Source organism: Magnolia sinica, chromosome 9, assembly GCF_029962835.1.
Source record: "Magnolia sinica isolate HGM2019 chromosome 9, MsV1, whole genome shotgun sequence".
In the NCBI taxonomy this organism is placed as follows: Eukaryota; Viridiplantae; Streptophyta; class Magnoliopsida; order Magnoliales; family Magnoliaceae; genus Magnolia; species Magnolia sinica.
In genome coordinates, this window is record NC_080581.1 from 38,044,986 (window position 1) to 38,062,700 (window position 17,715).

The window sequence follows — 17,715 nt, forward strand, 5'->3', positions numbered from 1 at the left end:
TGATCGACAGGAGATGGACAAAACAACTCCATCACGATCTTCATGCAGAAGGTTGTTATCTAAATCCTAGATATAGATATGCCCAATCATTTGTTGAGGATGATGAAGTTCGTGTCGGGCTAAAAAATGTGATAAAGAGATTACAGCCTAACTTAGATCTGCAAATAAAGGCGTTGAATGAATTAGATACGTTTGGAAATTGCCTTGGTAACTTTAGAGATGCTCTTGCACAGCGTGCAGTATCTAGGTTGCAACAGGCCGAATGGTGGATTAATTTCGGAGAGAATACGAAGGCTCTCCAAAAAATTGCAGTAAAAGTTATAAGCCAGACAACATCTTCATCTAGCTGCGAAAGGAATTGGAGTTGTTTTGCACTTATTCATTCAAAGAATAGGAATATATTGTAAACTAGAACATTAAATAGACTTGTTTTCATGCACTACAATATAAAACTAAGAATGCGACGATATCATAGGAGCATTACAGCTGTCGATGACGGAGACTACTGTCCAATAAACTTGGACAATATTTATAATGAGGATGACCCGCTTCTACCTTAGTTGGAAACAAGGGAAAAGCAAATTGAAGAGGATAGTGAAGAATAGGAAATTGATGACCCAGAAATACGTAAAGCGCAACAAGAGAGTTGTGCAAATGTGTTAGACCCTGTAAGAGGAGCAACGTTTATGCCAAGTATGGGTACGGCTCAAGATCAACAAAAGAGTACAAGCAGTGGTAGCGTGAACGTGTCGGATGATGGTGACGATGACCCCCCTGCCCCTGGTGCTAGCACTTCTGGAGTTGCTCAGCGCCCTATACAGCCGTCTACAGATCGCGATGCCGATGAACATCGACGAGGTAGTACACGAGGTCGGACTTATGAGTGTACTGAGTCACGATACAGCCAGCAGGAGGAGGGTACATCCAATGGTGCACCGGGTCCGGGAGGTCCAGAACATCAGCAGGCTCATGGTCTTAGTTATTATGATGGATATTCTTATGTTCAATTGGATTATGATTATGGTGGTTATACTGAGCCTGTTCCATCACATTCATGTTGGAGTAGTCCTCCCAATCAATATCCATATGATTATAGATATCTATATCCAAATCCAAGTTACTCATCACAGCAGATGCACTCTCAATCTCAAGATTCTCAACAGCCTGAGTATGGGCAACAGTATGGCTATTCGACGAGCGCTGGTGGACATCCTTACTCGGGGTCAAAGTCGTTACCTAGTCAAGATCAGTCATCCTCTGGTTTCGTTGATCTAGTATTTCCTTCTGGCACTGGATATTATGGATATGCAGTACCTACACCTATTGGACAGCCTCAACCTGATGGTGACGATGACGATGATGTGGAGGTCGAGCAACCACAAAAAACCAGATTTTCATTTTGGTGGTGACTCGTGATTGTGAGTATATATTTGTATTACGGTAAGTATTTGCAGCAGACAGCTCACGGCAATATTATTGCAAGAAGCCAAGCATACAATTGACACTGCCGAACTTGTATTTAAAATAGCTCCCCTGACAACCAATCAAGTGATCCTTAATCAAGTTGCAGGGCAGTATATCAGACACTACTATTTTTTTTTAATATTCTTGACTTGAGGATGACAGGTCATAGACAGGAATCATAGTCACGTGCACAGGTATGTTCGAGAAATTCCTCAAAAATAATTGCAAACACCTAATGTAAGATATTTTCATATTACATTCATTCTAATATATCTATCATTGATAGTAGATAGTTAGAAAATTAAATATATGAATTTTGTAGTCAAATTCAAGTTATCTGGTTCATAAATTCATCAGACAATCCGATACAACTTCTCACCAAAGAGTGGACCGTTACACCACCATAAACATATTCCAATTTATAAATGAATGCATATTTGGAATACTTAGAATATTCCGGATTTAATCCATATTTTTTCATATTTTTTAGGCAAAAAAAAAAAAATTTGCGCCGTTACGGGCCGTTACGCCCCTGTATTGCCGTTACGCCCCCATATCCATATCGGTTTCGAAGGGCACCGTTATGCCAACCGATACCGATACGGGATACCTTGATGATGGGCCCCACCTGTGAATGGCCCAGATTTCACATTAGTGTGCCATATGGGCACATGTGCTGCAAGTCTCCTCTTCTATCTGTCATTCTGCGGATTTACCTATAAGAATAGATAAGTACCTGTCGTATCTGGAAGTGAACTAATAGGGACAGGGCCCCATACGCTAACACAAAAGTTGTCCCAATCGAAGTTGCTGAAAAATTCCAGAAAGCGATAAAGGACCTTGACACGCACGGCAGAACCATGATCAGACTATAGCTTAATCCATACAACTTGCCTTATTGAAAATCCTGAAGTCAGTAGTTACCTCAAGTGGTCCAGCGAAGGAATTGTTAAATACATGAAATATGTATAGGACCAATGTCTCCAAAGCATAAGTAGAAATAAGTCCATGATGAGCTCCCAATATACGGCTCTCGTAGTAACACCAGGCCTTAATCAATATGATGCTGCGCTTAAATAAATGATTTTGATTTATCAAATGGTCAACCTGCAGACACGGGGATTGGCTGTAAATACAAGGTCCCATGCAGAAAACTTTTCAATTAAGTTGGGATCTATTGCTTCAGATCAAGGGGTCTAAGGTCACATGAATCAAAGACCAGCAGCTCACCTCCTCAAGGAAACAAAGGGTGCACAGCCCACCAAGCTGGTTACAAGATATGTCTACCACAATGTTTTCAACAAGACATTTTATTATCTTAACCTGAGAAAAAAGATGAAATGGAATGCAATTTAGCATATAGAATAATGTAAAAAAGACTCCAGACTAAAAACAAATATAAAATCAAGAAGAAGAAAAAAAACACTGAATTCATGAATGGGGATATATGAGGACTAAGTAACAGAGATAAAATATAAAATATGAATAGGCAAAGGTTCCCAAAATAAACAATATAATATAGGTCAGTATTATGAACAATCAACCAGGATACGCAGTAGTTTAGATATGTCCAGAGTACCTGTATCAAGACACCGACACTACTTGGCCAGTGACATGAACAATCAACTAGGATCCCAGATAGAGGTACAAATGCTCAGGGAAGTGTCAAAGACAACAACAATACCGGTACCTAACATGGATACTTGTATCATACAATTAAACAGCATCAGATTGTATTAGGTTCATTATTTTCTAAACCCCCACCATTGGTTACAAGGTGTGCCGTAACAGTAAGGGTGACCGTAACAGCCACCACCATTACCCTTATGATACAGGCCATAACCTCTTTTTCTTTTTCTTCTCTTTTTTTCTTCTTCTTTTTTTTTCTTTTTCTTTTCTTTTCTTCTTCTTTTTTTTTTTTTTTTTTGAAAAAACTGAAGAAAAAAACATCTGTATTGACCATTATGGCCATTATGGGGGGCTGTAACGGTCTGTAACAGGGGCCATAATGGCTGTTACAAGGCCGACATGGGTTTTTTTTCCATAACAGCCGTTATGCCCATTACAACCCTGTAACACATAACAGTTGGCGCTATTCCCATTATATAGCGGCTGATACGGCCCCTTAACGGCCGTTACAGCACACCATGATTGGTTGTAACTTGTAATGGTATCAACAAGTAGCATGGGAATTAAGCCTGGTAGCATTTGCACCTGCTCATCCCCAGCCCATGTAAAGGATGGTAGATGTCATCTGGGTAACTAAGCATTTTGCGAGAACTTCGATCTTTGATTTTGCCAGACCTGAAACCATATCTACTATAATTCAAACTCTTGCCACATGGATCAGCTCAGAGTGTCTCACCTCAAGGAAATTTGTTAAGTCTATATTGTTAAGTCTATAGAAGCATCCCAATGGAATGCTTAATGTCATTATGCTTGTGAGAAATAAAAGTTCAGTTTTCTTTGTTTGTGCTTGTGCTTTTGGAAGATGAGGAGAGTGAGTTTGCAATCACTATTGACTAGTGGATCGTTGCCTTTCCCGAACTCATTGATTCTTCAACCTTTGGTCAACCATGCATCTCCAGTTAGAAGGTGTCATGGAGTCCAGGAATGCCTCCACAAGAAAACCTGAAATGAATGGGATGAACTCTGACAGTGCGCAGGATCTGCGATTCTGCACCAAGGGCTTCAACAACCTCACTACCCGGTAGAGTCCAGAGCTCCCATTCCCCTCAACGAGAATACCTAGTCAATCATAGGGGAGGATAAAATTAATGCATTGAGGCACCAACCAGGTGCATAAAGAAGGATATCTTCAATGATTGGTTGAAGTCAATGGAAAAATATTTCCATTGATACAAGGTGTTGAAAGCTGTTGAGTTGCATTTTTGCATCTTTGAAGCTCAATGGCGCAGCACAAGACTGGTGGTATGCGATCGAAGGAAACCGACAATGTTGTGGTCTATCCCTAGTTGGCAACTAGGACGAGATGAAAGCAAATCAAAACTGAGGCACTAGTTTTATTCCTCCTAGTCTTTGAAAAAAGCTTATGCTGCCTCTCATGTGAGCATGAAGTGTCCTAAGCCAGAAGTGCACCTACTGCGTACTTCAACAAGAAACTCAATGACGCATGGAAAAGATATTCTGCTATGACATCGAGCCTTATCTTGTGGTTCAAGCCTTGACGCACTTGAGACATTATCTAGTGCACTGAAAGTTTGTAATCTATTCGAACCATGAGGCCCTGAGGTACCTAAACTCCCAGAAGAAATTGCCTGCATGATACACTATGTGGCATGCATATTTAAGAGTTCACCTTTAATGCCATATACCAAGCAGGTTGGAGAACAAGGTAGTAGATGACTTCAATAGGAAAATGCATCTCTTGATTCCACTCTCAATATCCATAGTTGGACTTGAGGAAATCGAGAAATTACAATGATGATAAAAACTTAGGGAACTTTTCTCCACTTATCTGACAAATGAGATGATGAGTATTCACAATTTTCCTTGGAGGATGGTTACCTATTTTATGGTACAAGGCTATGCATTCCAAACGGCTCATCGCAACAGCTAGTAGTGCGCAAGTTACATTCCAATGGTCTGGATGGTCATTTCGGGATTCACAAGACAACCACAATGGTTGAAGATCATTTCTCTGTCCTAGAATCAAGAAAGATGCCACAACCGTTTTTTGAGAATGTCAAGCATGTCAATATTAGCTTGGGAAAGGACAAGAATAGAACACTGCTTTGTACACTCCATTACCTGCATCGAATGGACTATGAGAAGACCTTAGCATGGACTACCTTTGGGGTTATTGTTAGTGCATTGATTTGTGCACCTTGTTTGTCAATCAAGTGTGTCCATGCGTCAAGAGTCGGTTGAGCCCTTGGAAGTTGAAGACCAAAGAGACATGAAGACTAGAGCATCAAGGAAGTGAAAAACAAGTATATGAGGTGCATTGATGATCCTAACCTTAACCCAAAACAACCCTTGTATCGGCGATATTTCAATAACATCATCGACATAGAGACATCACAGAAAGTTTGTTTATTAAAAACAAAAACAAAAAAAAAAAAAAAAAAAAAAAAAAAAAAATCTATTTCAAATATTTTATGAGCACATTGTCGCATGCAATTTTCAATTTGTCATTGCTAATATTGATAATATCTCAACATTATCGTTATCACAACATGCCTAATATCAAGACCACAATATTTTGTTTCATTTTCAGTTGTTGATGATTTCTTGGCAAAATATTGTGAGTTGTTGATATTCTGCAATACCGATGGATTTTTGGATGGATGATTGGATGGATGGATGGGATGGTTAGACTGTTTCTTACGACGACACATGCCTTTAAGCAACCATTAAATGGAAACTTATTATGTATACATTCCTTTTGCAAATTTTTATTCATAAATATGCAAATGTGTATTTTAGCATCTCCTGAAGTTTCACTAACTATTCTACCATTTTCCCCATGTTTTCCCACATTTCCGGTTATCAGCGATATTACTGGCGATATCGATATTGTTTCCATATCCCCAACCAACGAAACTTATAGCGATACCGATACTTCGAACACTGGTGACCCCTTGCAATCAGCAAGCGGATTGTTGTGCTTTCCTACAATAATCGATTTTTCTATCTTTGATCCACTTTGCATTTCTCGCTGCGTCCATAATACTTCTTATCCCAAGTACAAGCACAAAATAATATCCATTGAAGCAGTCCTAAGGTGTAATCTATTGAATTAGCCTTTTTATTATACCAATATTTTCAGTATCAGTACCGTTGGAGGTACCACACCCTTGGGATATGGAAACATATCGGGTATCGCATGGAAAATGTCAGATGTATCGCATAATGTATCATTGTTTTTTGGAAACATTAGGAAATTGGTCAAATTTTTCATTGAAACTTCTGGAGATGTTAAAAAAGACATCATTACACACTTAGAACTCAAAAGATTACAAAAACCAAGTACACACATCAAGTTTTCTTTGTATAGGGTACTAAACTACCCCCCTGCCCAATAGAAGTGATGCAACTGTGTTAAAAATTAGTTCATATAAAATAATAAATAGAGAAATCACTAATATTTCTATAATTTATACACCTATTAGCATATCGAATTTACTAAATACTAACACTAAATATGTCCTACAATATATGGTGCATTTATATAAAAATATATTTTTAAGTATTTTTTTATAAGTTTTTAAAAAATTAAATTAATTTTTTAAAATAAATAAACAAGTGTGACTAATGTTAAGAATAGTATATACTCATAATACAAAATATGAAGCGTACATAACATCTAGTCAATCCAATTGTTTTCCAATAAATTTATTTTTAGTTAATTTTCAACATTTTTTAATCAAGAATATTTTAAATAAATAAAAAAATAAAAAAGTTTTGTCAATTTGTACACAACCTCCAAGCACTCTAATGTGATTTTTTTTCAACTTCTAATTTCAAGTTAAATGGGTAAAATAGAGGAAAATTCAGATTTCCCCAATTATCCCAAATTCAAAAATCAAAGGTCGAAACCCTCAATTAAGCATGCAAAACAGGCAAAATCATGAATTATGAACTCCATTCCACTGATTCAAGGATTTTAAACAAGAAAAAACTGTTCAAATCCACAAAAACTCACCAATTTGGGTTCTGGTACCACAAGCTCTGATCTTGATTTCTGCTACCAAATCCCCTTTCCTCTTCAAACAATCGAAAATTGATGGTAGAAATTTCCTTAGTAACGTGATGAAAGCAAAAAAAAAAAAAAAAAAAATCAAATGTTTTGGGATTTTTGGTGATTTTTTCCAATAATTTCACAAAGGGGACTGACACACTTATGGTATTGTCGATACATTGTGATACATAGTGATACATTGCGATATATCGACCGATCCTTTAAATAAATAAAATAAAATAAAATAAAATAAAATAAAAAATCCAACTTAAGCCCAGTATCATATCAATATTGTGTGATACTGATAATATCAAACGATTTAATTAATACATTACAAAGCAATTTGTATAACTGTCAAAAGTATAAGTTATTAAACTAATGGGATTGGGGATTAACCTTAAAGTAGAAACCAAAATAATAAAGAAAATAAAACCAAAATAATAAAGAAAATAAAAGGGCATCAAAGACCTACACATCCTTTCTTTTACCCTTTGAACTTTTTTTTCATTATTCTTTTCTTAATCAGCCACAAAGGATTTCATTAGAAAATCACAAAGGAGAAAGGAGAGAAAATCGATCAAGGTCATGGATAAGTCCCCTATATGGAGTGGAGAAGACTCCTTCCATTGCCAAAGAATTGACAATGCATTGGAATTCACCAATGATTTGATTATACACAATCAGCATATCATAGAATTCTCAATTCATTCAAAATGAAGGCCAACTTCCACAGGGGACATTTCCCAGAAGTGAACACAATTGCATTACCAAAGTCTCACTCCACAATCAAATGCCCGCCTACTCGTCTTGCAAAAAGATCAATGACAACTCTGGTGGTGAAAAGCTTGGCTCAATCAGACGATCATCCCGCACCTGGCCGAAGCCCCAATCCTCCTTTATTCTTTCCGATATCTTCCCTTTCCTTTAAACTTTTTCTACTAATATTACATGTCACTACATTGCTGACCCCAACCAGTCGAGATAATGCTTTGATGATGATGATGATGACGACAACGACGACTACATTAAGATTCCTTTCTCACCAAAAAGAAAAAGATGAAAGAAAGCAAGAAGCCATGGAAGAAAATTGACAAGAATCAAATAAGAGGGTGTTAGTGCAGACATGCGAGAACATATTTTGAATAAGGTGGAGTTATGAACGAAGGGTACAATATGTTATATGAGTAAGGCCAAATAATACGTGTCATGTTGAAAACTTTAGCATATTTGGGATAAATAAATCCAGTGCCCATCTCGTCACTTTGATATTCTATTTTCCTTTCTACTCAGATGCAGATTATTCAAATAAATGTTCCAAGATGTTGCCACAGCACTCCTAGTAGATCCCGATAAACTTGGTTGCGCAATACATCTTTGTCAGCCAGTGATAGCCCATCAAGACCAAAAAATAAATTACCAGCAAGGAAAGCAAATGAAGAAGAAAAAAGTACGTTAATGATCGTATGTAAAATGTCGATAAATTTAGTAAATAGCGTGCATAGGAACAAGAAATGCAGGAGACCAGTCCATATTGTTTGGGAAATCCAGAATGGGGAGTCCTGAAAGGGCGTACTTCAGCCTGAATGTACTGAACTTCTTTGACACGGAATTCAGCATTCTCACTCTTCTCTTCCATCTCAAGCACATCACGAACTTCCTGTGCCCATGTATCCTTCAGATTTTGATTCTTGCTGAAAGCTGTCAGGTCGATGTCCCCATCAGGTAGATAGGTCTTAAGAGGCACAGACCCAAAAGTGAACACCTGTAAACCATGCAGATGCAGACCATTAAAAGATTTCTATAGTGATTGGAAAAACAAATTAAATAACTCTAAATTTAACTTGACAGTTCTTTTTGGTAAGTGGGAAAAAGGAAATCAGAAGCCTCCTCTCTTAAATTCAGAAATAATCTCCACTTAAATCAAGCATAAATATTGCAAAAGTTAAAACCTTTAGAGAAACCATTACATGATTCCACTTTCATCATCCATTTTGCTGGAGGGCATACCATATAAACAGACTAGAGCTTCAAGTAGAGAATGCCATGTTTAGGAATAAGCCAAACCCAAACATGCGACTGTGAAAATTGGCGTCGACCTATTCTAAGCCCAAAATCTAAATTCCAATAACAGAGTAAGACAAACCTTTGGGGGGGGTTGTCCGTACCATAAAAACAATTCTACAACCATAACTGAAAATTGGACACATTGTTTGCCCATGTTGAACCCAGTACCCACTGATGTAAAAATCCCAATTTGAGACTCTCTCTTTTTTTCTTTTATTTCTTTTTTTTTAAATTGTAACTCCATTGAAAAACAAAAAAAAAAAAAAAAAAAAAAAAAAAAAAAAAAAAAAAACAAAAAACAAAACAAAACAATGGAGACCATGAGAAGGCATCTCCAAAGACTAAAGAGAACTCCCACCCCAAACAACAGCCACCCTTTCCCCAATAAAAATGGATTGTCATGAGGATCATCCCTTTCTTAAAATGCCGATTTAACCTATTCTAAAACCATAAAATGAATCTTCCACTGAAAGGACGGTGGCTAGGATGCTTATCCTCAAAATCCTGAGGTTCCTCTCTTTCCGAACACCCCAAAGAATTGCAAAAAGTACCACCCATAAGATAGCCCCTCTAGGAATGAAAGGGTCTTTTTCCCACGCATTTAGCAGAGCTAGGATAAAATCATTCAGAACCCAAGGAACTCTGAAAAGGTTTTTTTTTTTAATGGCTCCATATGTCCCTCACAACCTCACATGTTTGGGATTACGACATTCTTCTTTTAAGATTGTCAACCTTGAGGATTTTGTTGCCCACACCTATCCACAAGAATGCTTGAACTCTACAAGGGATGGATGGCTTCTACACCCTAGCAAGTGGATATGGATGATCACCCCTCTCGAACATCGACCAAAAATAAGGCTTTGAAGAGAATTTCCCATCTTCCGACCACAACCGAATATTCTTATCTTCAACTTGAGGATTGATTCCCATTTTGTGTCACTACCCAATATGCCTATTAAAAAGCTCGATTTCTTTATATCTAAGATGTCCTCATCAGCACATTCCAAACCACTACTACTCTCTCTGATGTATAGCAATACGTCACCTTAGCCTCTTTACAGACCAAATATTGTGTATGGGTTGCTAAAAGATTCCACTAGAGGAGTCTCACCTAACCAAGCATTAATCCAAAACCACAGCCTATTACTTGCCAACAAAAAACGAATCCCTTTTTTGAAAGCCTTACTTTCCTTTGTTGTAATCTTCTGATTATCATCATTGAGGACACAGCCAAAGAGGCTAATGTCTCACCACATGTTGGAGCTGAGATCCCTGGAAACCAACTCCCTACAAATTCCCCATATTTAGAGCTAATGACCTTCCTCCAAAATGCCCAGCTCCCAAGCCTTCACCACCACTTCCCAAGCAAAGCTAAATTACTCTCTCATTCTTCTTGTCCCAATGACACCTTCCTTTTTAGGCTTTTGCACGTCTCCCACATCACTAAGTGAAGACTATGACGATCACCTTTTTCCATCTCAAAGTTTCTCTGAATTCTCTCTATATGCTCTACAACCTTTGCTGGCATTTTGAAGAGAGACTACATATAGGGTGGACTATTAGAGCTAAATTGATGAGGGTGATTCTTCCTCCCAAAGAAAATAAAGATTTCTTCCACATTGCTTGTTCTTTCTCATTTCTCTCAGTGATAGGGTCCCAAAACTAAGGAACAAGGCATTGCCTCCTAAACAAAGATAGCATAGTGAATGGGAGGAGAGACTCAAGAGCATCCCATCCTCTTAGAAATCATTTGCACAATTTTCTCACTAGTTGCCATGCCAAGATTCCACTTTTCTTCACATTAACTCGTAACCTGAGACTGCTTCAAAACATCTGCGAATCCCTTTGAGATTTTTCACTTGGTCGCGCAAGGCACCGCACATGATAAGAGTGTCCTCCGCAAACTGCAAATGAGATATCGAAATACCATTCTCTCCAATTGAGAAGACTTTAATAAGGCCAATACTAGAAGCTCTGTCCACTAAAAAACTGTGATCAAGGAGAGAAAAGGAGATGGCGGATGTCCTTGCCTCCCCCTCTAGAGCTAGAAAAGAAACCATCCAGACAGCCCTTCACGAGCACCAAGAAATTCGCCGAGGATATGCATCCTTAATCCATGTACACCATCCAGCACCAAAAACCATTTTCTGAAGAGATTATTAATACAGAAAACCCAAATCTACATAATCACAAGCTTTCTCTATATCTACTTGCAAAGGATACCAGCTTCTCCATATTACTTTCCTGCAGTAAATAAACTTCATTAGAAGCCAATATTCCATTGAATGGTTTCCTATCTTTCACAGAAGCAACTTAGGAAGAAGAGATTGTTTGGCTCATTGTCATCCTTGGCCAAATAGAGAGGCACTTATAGCAAGATTTTGTATGGACTGCCAACTAGACTTATTGGCCTAAAATCAGTAACGCAGCCAGCTCTATCGATCTTGGGAATGAGACAGATGAACATAGCATAGATTCCTTTGCCCAAAATAGCTCATTCTGGGAATTCCTTTGCAAAGAACACAAGTCATCTTTGATAATTTCCAACAATCTCAAAAGAAAGCCATTGAAATGTCATCTGGCCCTGGTGCCTTATGCCTAACCATTCTTTTAACCTTGGAGTGAACTTATCTTCCTCAAGGTCCCTTTCAAACCAATGAATGAAAATCCCTCATCCGAATCACCATACATGTGAATCCTATGATTATTTACTCAGGGCTGGGGTTTACCCATAATTGCGATTGATTTTGTTTCCGTCTAGAACCATTCCGCCATACAATATGTACATTTGGACAGCACAGAAATAAGCCCAAATTAGGCAGGATGGAATTTTCCTGCTTTGCGACACAAATATCAAATGAGATAATGACAGCTTGGAGCCACAGTTACTACCAATGGAACACATCTCATCAACACAAATATCAAATGAGATAACAACAGCTCACAGCCACACTGATGGAACGCATCTCATCCACTGCCAAAAGACACAAATGTACCCAAAGTCAAACTATTCAACTCAAAAATCACTTAAACTAATGGAGTTACATGAATCTATAACTTTGGAATGTCACAATTGTGAGTAGACTCTTCACTTTGCTTAATGTTTTTAAGCAATAGGGATATAATAAAGCCCTTTCGAGCATCATTTTTACATGTGATTTGACAGAAGCTGAGTTTTGAGGTAAAACCACTTCTGACTTTCATAGTTAATGGAAGGCAATGATGGATTCAGTAGAGGAAAGACAAACTTAAGTCTACTTAAGCCTATGTGCAATCCTACCATTGGCCACTGAAGGTTCAATTCTGAGGGTTGCTCCTTGGAAAATCAGGAACCTGACATTGGGTGAGCGTTTATAGGTCACAATTTTGGATTTTTTTTTTTTTTTTTTTTTTTTTTTAAGGGCCTTTTGCGGCGCTCTGGAAATCAAATTCCAACAAAGTAAAAATGAAAGCTCTTCATGGAGGCCCTCATCTTTTCACCGTTTCCATGTCAACCCTTCAATTTTGGAAGGGGAAGGGGATTCATCTAATGCTATCAAGGGCTTCACCATTGGATTCAAAGCCCACGAAATTACTTTACTCTTAGGAAGATCCAGAGCATCTCTTCTTTTTTCCAATGTTTCTTTCTATTATGTATTGAAAGATTAAAAATAAATAAAAATAAAAAGTTGCCAATTCTTTGCTTTAGTGACTAGAGAGTAACATGGGAGACACAACTCTTTGCCTCTCCAATAACATATTTCTTTATCTTTTTCTTGGTTTTAATAGATTTCATCACTTACAAGGCTTCATGCATTGCCCTCCTCAAGGTAGTACAACGAGTATGGTCCTTCGCCTATCTCCTACTTTCAATGAGAGGGGAGTGAAGAGGCCCACCCACCAGTCTAGGAACCAATGGTAGGTTACTTACTGGGCCACAAGGCTTCCCATTATAGGAGAACCTTCACGTGTTAGGCCCATTCCCTTATTGTGACCTCTCCAGATTAGCCATAAGTATTGCTCGATCATTTAAGTTAACCACAATCATATTGTCCTCTGAAGCAGCCCAGCAATTCCTCGAGACCCACAATCTCGTGTTTACTAATACATTGATGATTGAGGTTGGGAGATCATTGTCCTATTGTTCTCGACTCTTTGATAGACTCATGGGGCCCTTCTCCTTTTAGATTAGAGTTAATGTAGCTGGAGGAGAAGGGATTGGTGGAATTGGTTCAAGGGTGGTGGCAGTCTTTCCGGGTGGAAGGTTGGGCTGGTTATAGGCTTGTGGTGAAGCTGTAGATGCCGAAGGCTAAACTAAAGCCTTATCAGAGTGTGGACTTGGCCTTCACTGAGTATGGTCTGTACTAGTGAAATGTATGCAACCTACGTACCAAGGTTGCTTAGTAACCTAAACATTGAGTCATTCATATCCATGAGAGAAGACCTATGCCTCCTTTTGCAGTCACTCAAGGATAGTGCCAAGGCCCATGTTGCAGTAGACCTCACTGCGATGGTGGAGTCGCTGTGAGTCACTTTCTACTATTAAACTTGAGACGCACTTAGATATGCAAACGTACAACCCTTCCAACAAAGCTCTGATGTCACAGCCTATTTGGTTGTCATCAAAGTTCTATCCAGTTAAGTTATTTTAGACACATTTATCAAGAACTCAAGCTGATACCTATTTGGAAAGGCTTGCATGGATAGGCTACTCTATTATCCTGATTGTTGTTTGTCAAACTCCCTGGAATAGATATGGATGGATAAAGGCATGTGGTGCTCGTCAAATTTGACACATTGGCACAGGTGGACATGCAGGTGCATGTAGATTCATAGTAGCATATCTAGCACATGTGGGTCATTAAATATGCATGTTGGCACATTTGGCACATGTAGGTGCTTGATAATGTATGATGGCACCTATGGTTTATGCAGCATGGGTATATATTGGCATATATGGAACATGTGTGGCTCTTGAACTTTTGGATGTGACATGTGGGGACCATGTCTCACTTGAGGCACACTGGCACATGTGACATGTACAAAAAAAAAAAAATGGATACTCCATGTACCCTATGGACATGTGTGGCGCTGTTACCCACTCTCAAAATACATAATGAAAGCTTGTTCAAGATAGAGCATTCCCTAGACAACCCCGTTCTTTTAAATATCATGGACTGACAAGATAATTCTCCTATTAGTATTACCACTTGGCACTGTATCAAATTAAATTACATAATGAAAGTCACTGGTAAACCTTGCCATGTGGAACAGAGAGAACTACACTGGTCAAGAGTGAGTTTATTCAAGTTGACGCTCTGAAGGGGAAAGGGAAAGGCCCGAAAAGTGGTGGGTGGAGGTATTAATAAAAAACTTAATGACCAATGGTTTAATTAATGACATGGTACTAGAGTGGGTGGAGGGCTAAAACAGCTTTACATAGACAACTCCAATTACCTGGGATAAGTCTTAAATGAAGATGATGATGACAACGACACATATCCACTAAAACCTGCGTACATTGTGTTCCCTTCATACTTCCTAGAAAACCCATGGCCCAACCAAATTGATTACCAAAAGATGCTTTGCTGAACCATAGCAAACACTGATCATAAAAATCATGTGATGCACAATCGTGGGTATCACCATAGCTTTCACAGAATTAAAATACCTGCAAATCACAATCATTAATATTGAATGCAATATAGTGAACAGCATGCTATTATAAGTAATTGCATGCATGTTACCCCAAATTAATCCCAGACCTAGATAGGGTGGGGTAAGGGGGTTCAAGGGGGGCACGCCTAAAATGTGAATTTTTTTTTTTTAAGGTGAATAATTTTATTAAAACCGCCACAATTGAAAGCAAACAAAAAAAGGAATAAGAAATAATATTTGAAAATTGGGGGGGGAAGCCTCATAGCATGACAACACCATATTGGGGGGATACATGCCCAGCACACTCTAGACGTCATTATGGCTCCAATCACTTCTCAGTGCCTAATGATAAAGTCCCGGTAGCCTATAATATGTATCAAAATTTGGAACCTTACAGGTGCTATATCCAACAAAAGGGTATTACCATACCATCTTAAACTATCTCCAATTAAGATTTTTACAACACAACTATATCAAGCTTTTGCTTTCCAATAAAGTGCTAAACTGCCACTTTAATTTTAAAATAAAAAATAAAAAATTACACCAGTACACTATCATAAAATATGACTTGCATAGAAGATTAGATGAGAGTTGCACCTTCTTCAGTGACTTTCCTTATGGAAAATCAACAATCCATTAAGGAAACTAGATTTCGTAATTCCCGCTTTCGCTTAATACGCCAACATGCGAAACAATACACAATTTTCACCGACATACGCTGCAGCAGATAGCTAGAAGTTTGACTGGTTCAAGTTTTTAATCAACCCTTGCTCTTTTTTTCTCTTGAGGGATAAATCAACCCATAACAAGATATCTACATCAATTACAACTCTCCGGCCTCTGGTTCATCGTTTGAAACCAACAACGGGATTCCAAACTTCCTTCTCTTCCACAATGATACCAATAACCAGGCCTAATGACACTTCTCTTACCAAAATTGTCTTTCCTCTCCAAATTCCCTTTCCTTCCTCATTGATACCGGCCCTAAGGACTATCGAAGGCACCTCACTTTTGAACTTGATATGCAATCTATAGTTTCATCTCCTAGAGTGTATTGTAGTATAGAGCATTCCACTAAATCATCCTTTACGGAAAGAAAACCTAAATGGGGTAGCATCAACTGACTCCCGACTTCCAAAGCATCCAATGATGGCAGTTGAGGAAAATAGCACAAACCCCATCCATTGAGAATTTGAAGGTACTTTATCTACCATACATATCTAGTAACTTAGAGACATTGGTCATAATACCACAATATAGACCAAGGTACTCAATCGATACAAGAAATCTAGCCAACAAAACCAAGAGGACTCATGTCACTAATAAGAGAATTGATACCCAACCATCTCTTCAACACATAAGAGCAAGAAACGATCCATTCCTAGCAAACAACAAATTCTGCCACTTGCCATGTCTTCAAACTTGTTATTAGGATGAAAACTTCCTCCAATAACTTTTTCATAGCATAAGATTCTATCTCCTCATCACTCAAATTTCTTTTGAAATGGAAGTTACGAACCACTTGATCTCACATTAGCGTGAAATATCCAACCATCATAGCTTTCACGGTCAACAGCCTACACAGGTTTTAAGATCCGTTAAAGAGAACAATCTGAGCACTAGACATCCTCATAGAAACAAATATTAGATCAATTTCTAACATCGTATTGAAATTGCATCGGTTGTCTAACACGACACCACTCTATGTGGAAGCTTAAAGAGCTATAGAATGAATGGCTCTCCTAGAGTGGGGTTGAATAGGACCAATTAAAATTATGCCAATTCAAAACACAATTGCCTACATAAAGTAATATACGAAATTAAACTAAGTAAGGCAATTTAACACTTGGGCTTCCAAGCCAATAGTCGATCCAATCACATAGACTACATATGATTTTCCAATTCAAGCAACTAGTCTATAAACGATAGTGTACATGTGTGGGATGTGCTAACTACTCAAATCCTAGCATTAATCTAATCATGCATACATATAATTCATTAATCAATTACATAAGCATAATAAGAAAAGTGTTCAAATGACAATCCCAAACACAAGCATGTATAGTGGTTCGGTGTCCCTACTCCATTCCCGGCAGACGCACTCTCCTTGAGTATACTAGTATTCACTATCGGAGGTTTTAAATCAAGTTCACATCTAACCTATACAACCCTACACAAGGACATAGCATACACTCCTGCTAGAGGCTCCCGCAAAAGACTTCAATTGGTTTTCTATCGACTAACCAACAACCTCAGTCCTAGTCCAAGGACCTACGTTTACTCCCTCTGGAGGCTCCCACGAAGACTAACACGTACGCACCCATGTCCAGTGAATTCGGCCCTACACGAGCCTAGGTCTTACACAAGAACCTATCGAATTTGGGTTACAAACTCTTACCCTCAATCCTACACAAGGAAAGGAGTATATGGACTCACTAATTAACACTTGACGAATTGAGCCCATTTGACGTACTGTGCTTGAGTCGTTTCTTTAAAGCTCTCCCGTGCTTGAATTTGTTCCTTAATCGCTCCTCCGATCGTTGATGTCGATGTTTGCCAATGCTTCAGGTCTAAAATCAAACACATTACATGCGATGCTCCATTTGAAGTGACCAAGGTGATGGGAGGGTGGGAGGATAGTTGAAATCCTAGGGATTCACCTAGATGGGTATTCTAGAGGATTTAGACAAAGGTTTTGTCAATAAGCATAGGTCTAATCTCTATAACAAGGTGGAAATTGAGTTCATCTTCAACACCGAGGTTGGAATCCTCATTAGAGTGTTAAGCTCAAGAAGAATCAAATCTCATGGATTTATAGGCTAGGAATGTGAGATATGCATGGGGAA

The 17,715-nt window shown here is 38.4% G+C and overlaps 1 protein-coding gene across 4 annotated transcripts in view; it reads right to left on the reverse strand.

Moving 5' to 3' along the window:
- Positions 1–17,715, reverse strand: part of LOC131255288 (uncharacterized) — a 47,349-nt gene that overhangs the window by 15,135 nt on the left and 14,499 nt on the right. For all 4 annotated transcript variants that reach the window (XM_058255983.1, XM_058255985.1, XM_058255982.1 and 1 more), the window contains 4 exons: positions 8,742–8,930; positions 2,695–2,787; positions 2,389–2,571; positions 2,201–2,303 (listed from right to left, as the gene is read on the reverse strand). In XM_058255983.1, the coding sequence (XP_058111966.1) occupies positions 2,201–2,303; positions 2,389–2,571; positions 2,695–2,787; positions 8,742–8,930 (568 nt within the window). The remainder of the gene's footprint in view (positions 1–2,200; positions 2,304–2,388; positions 2,572–2,694; positions 2,788–8,741; positions 8,931–17,715) is intronic.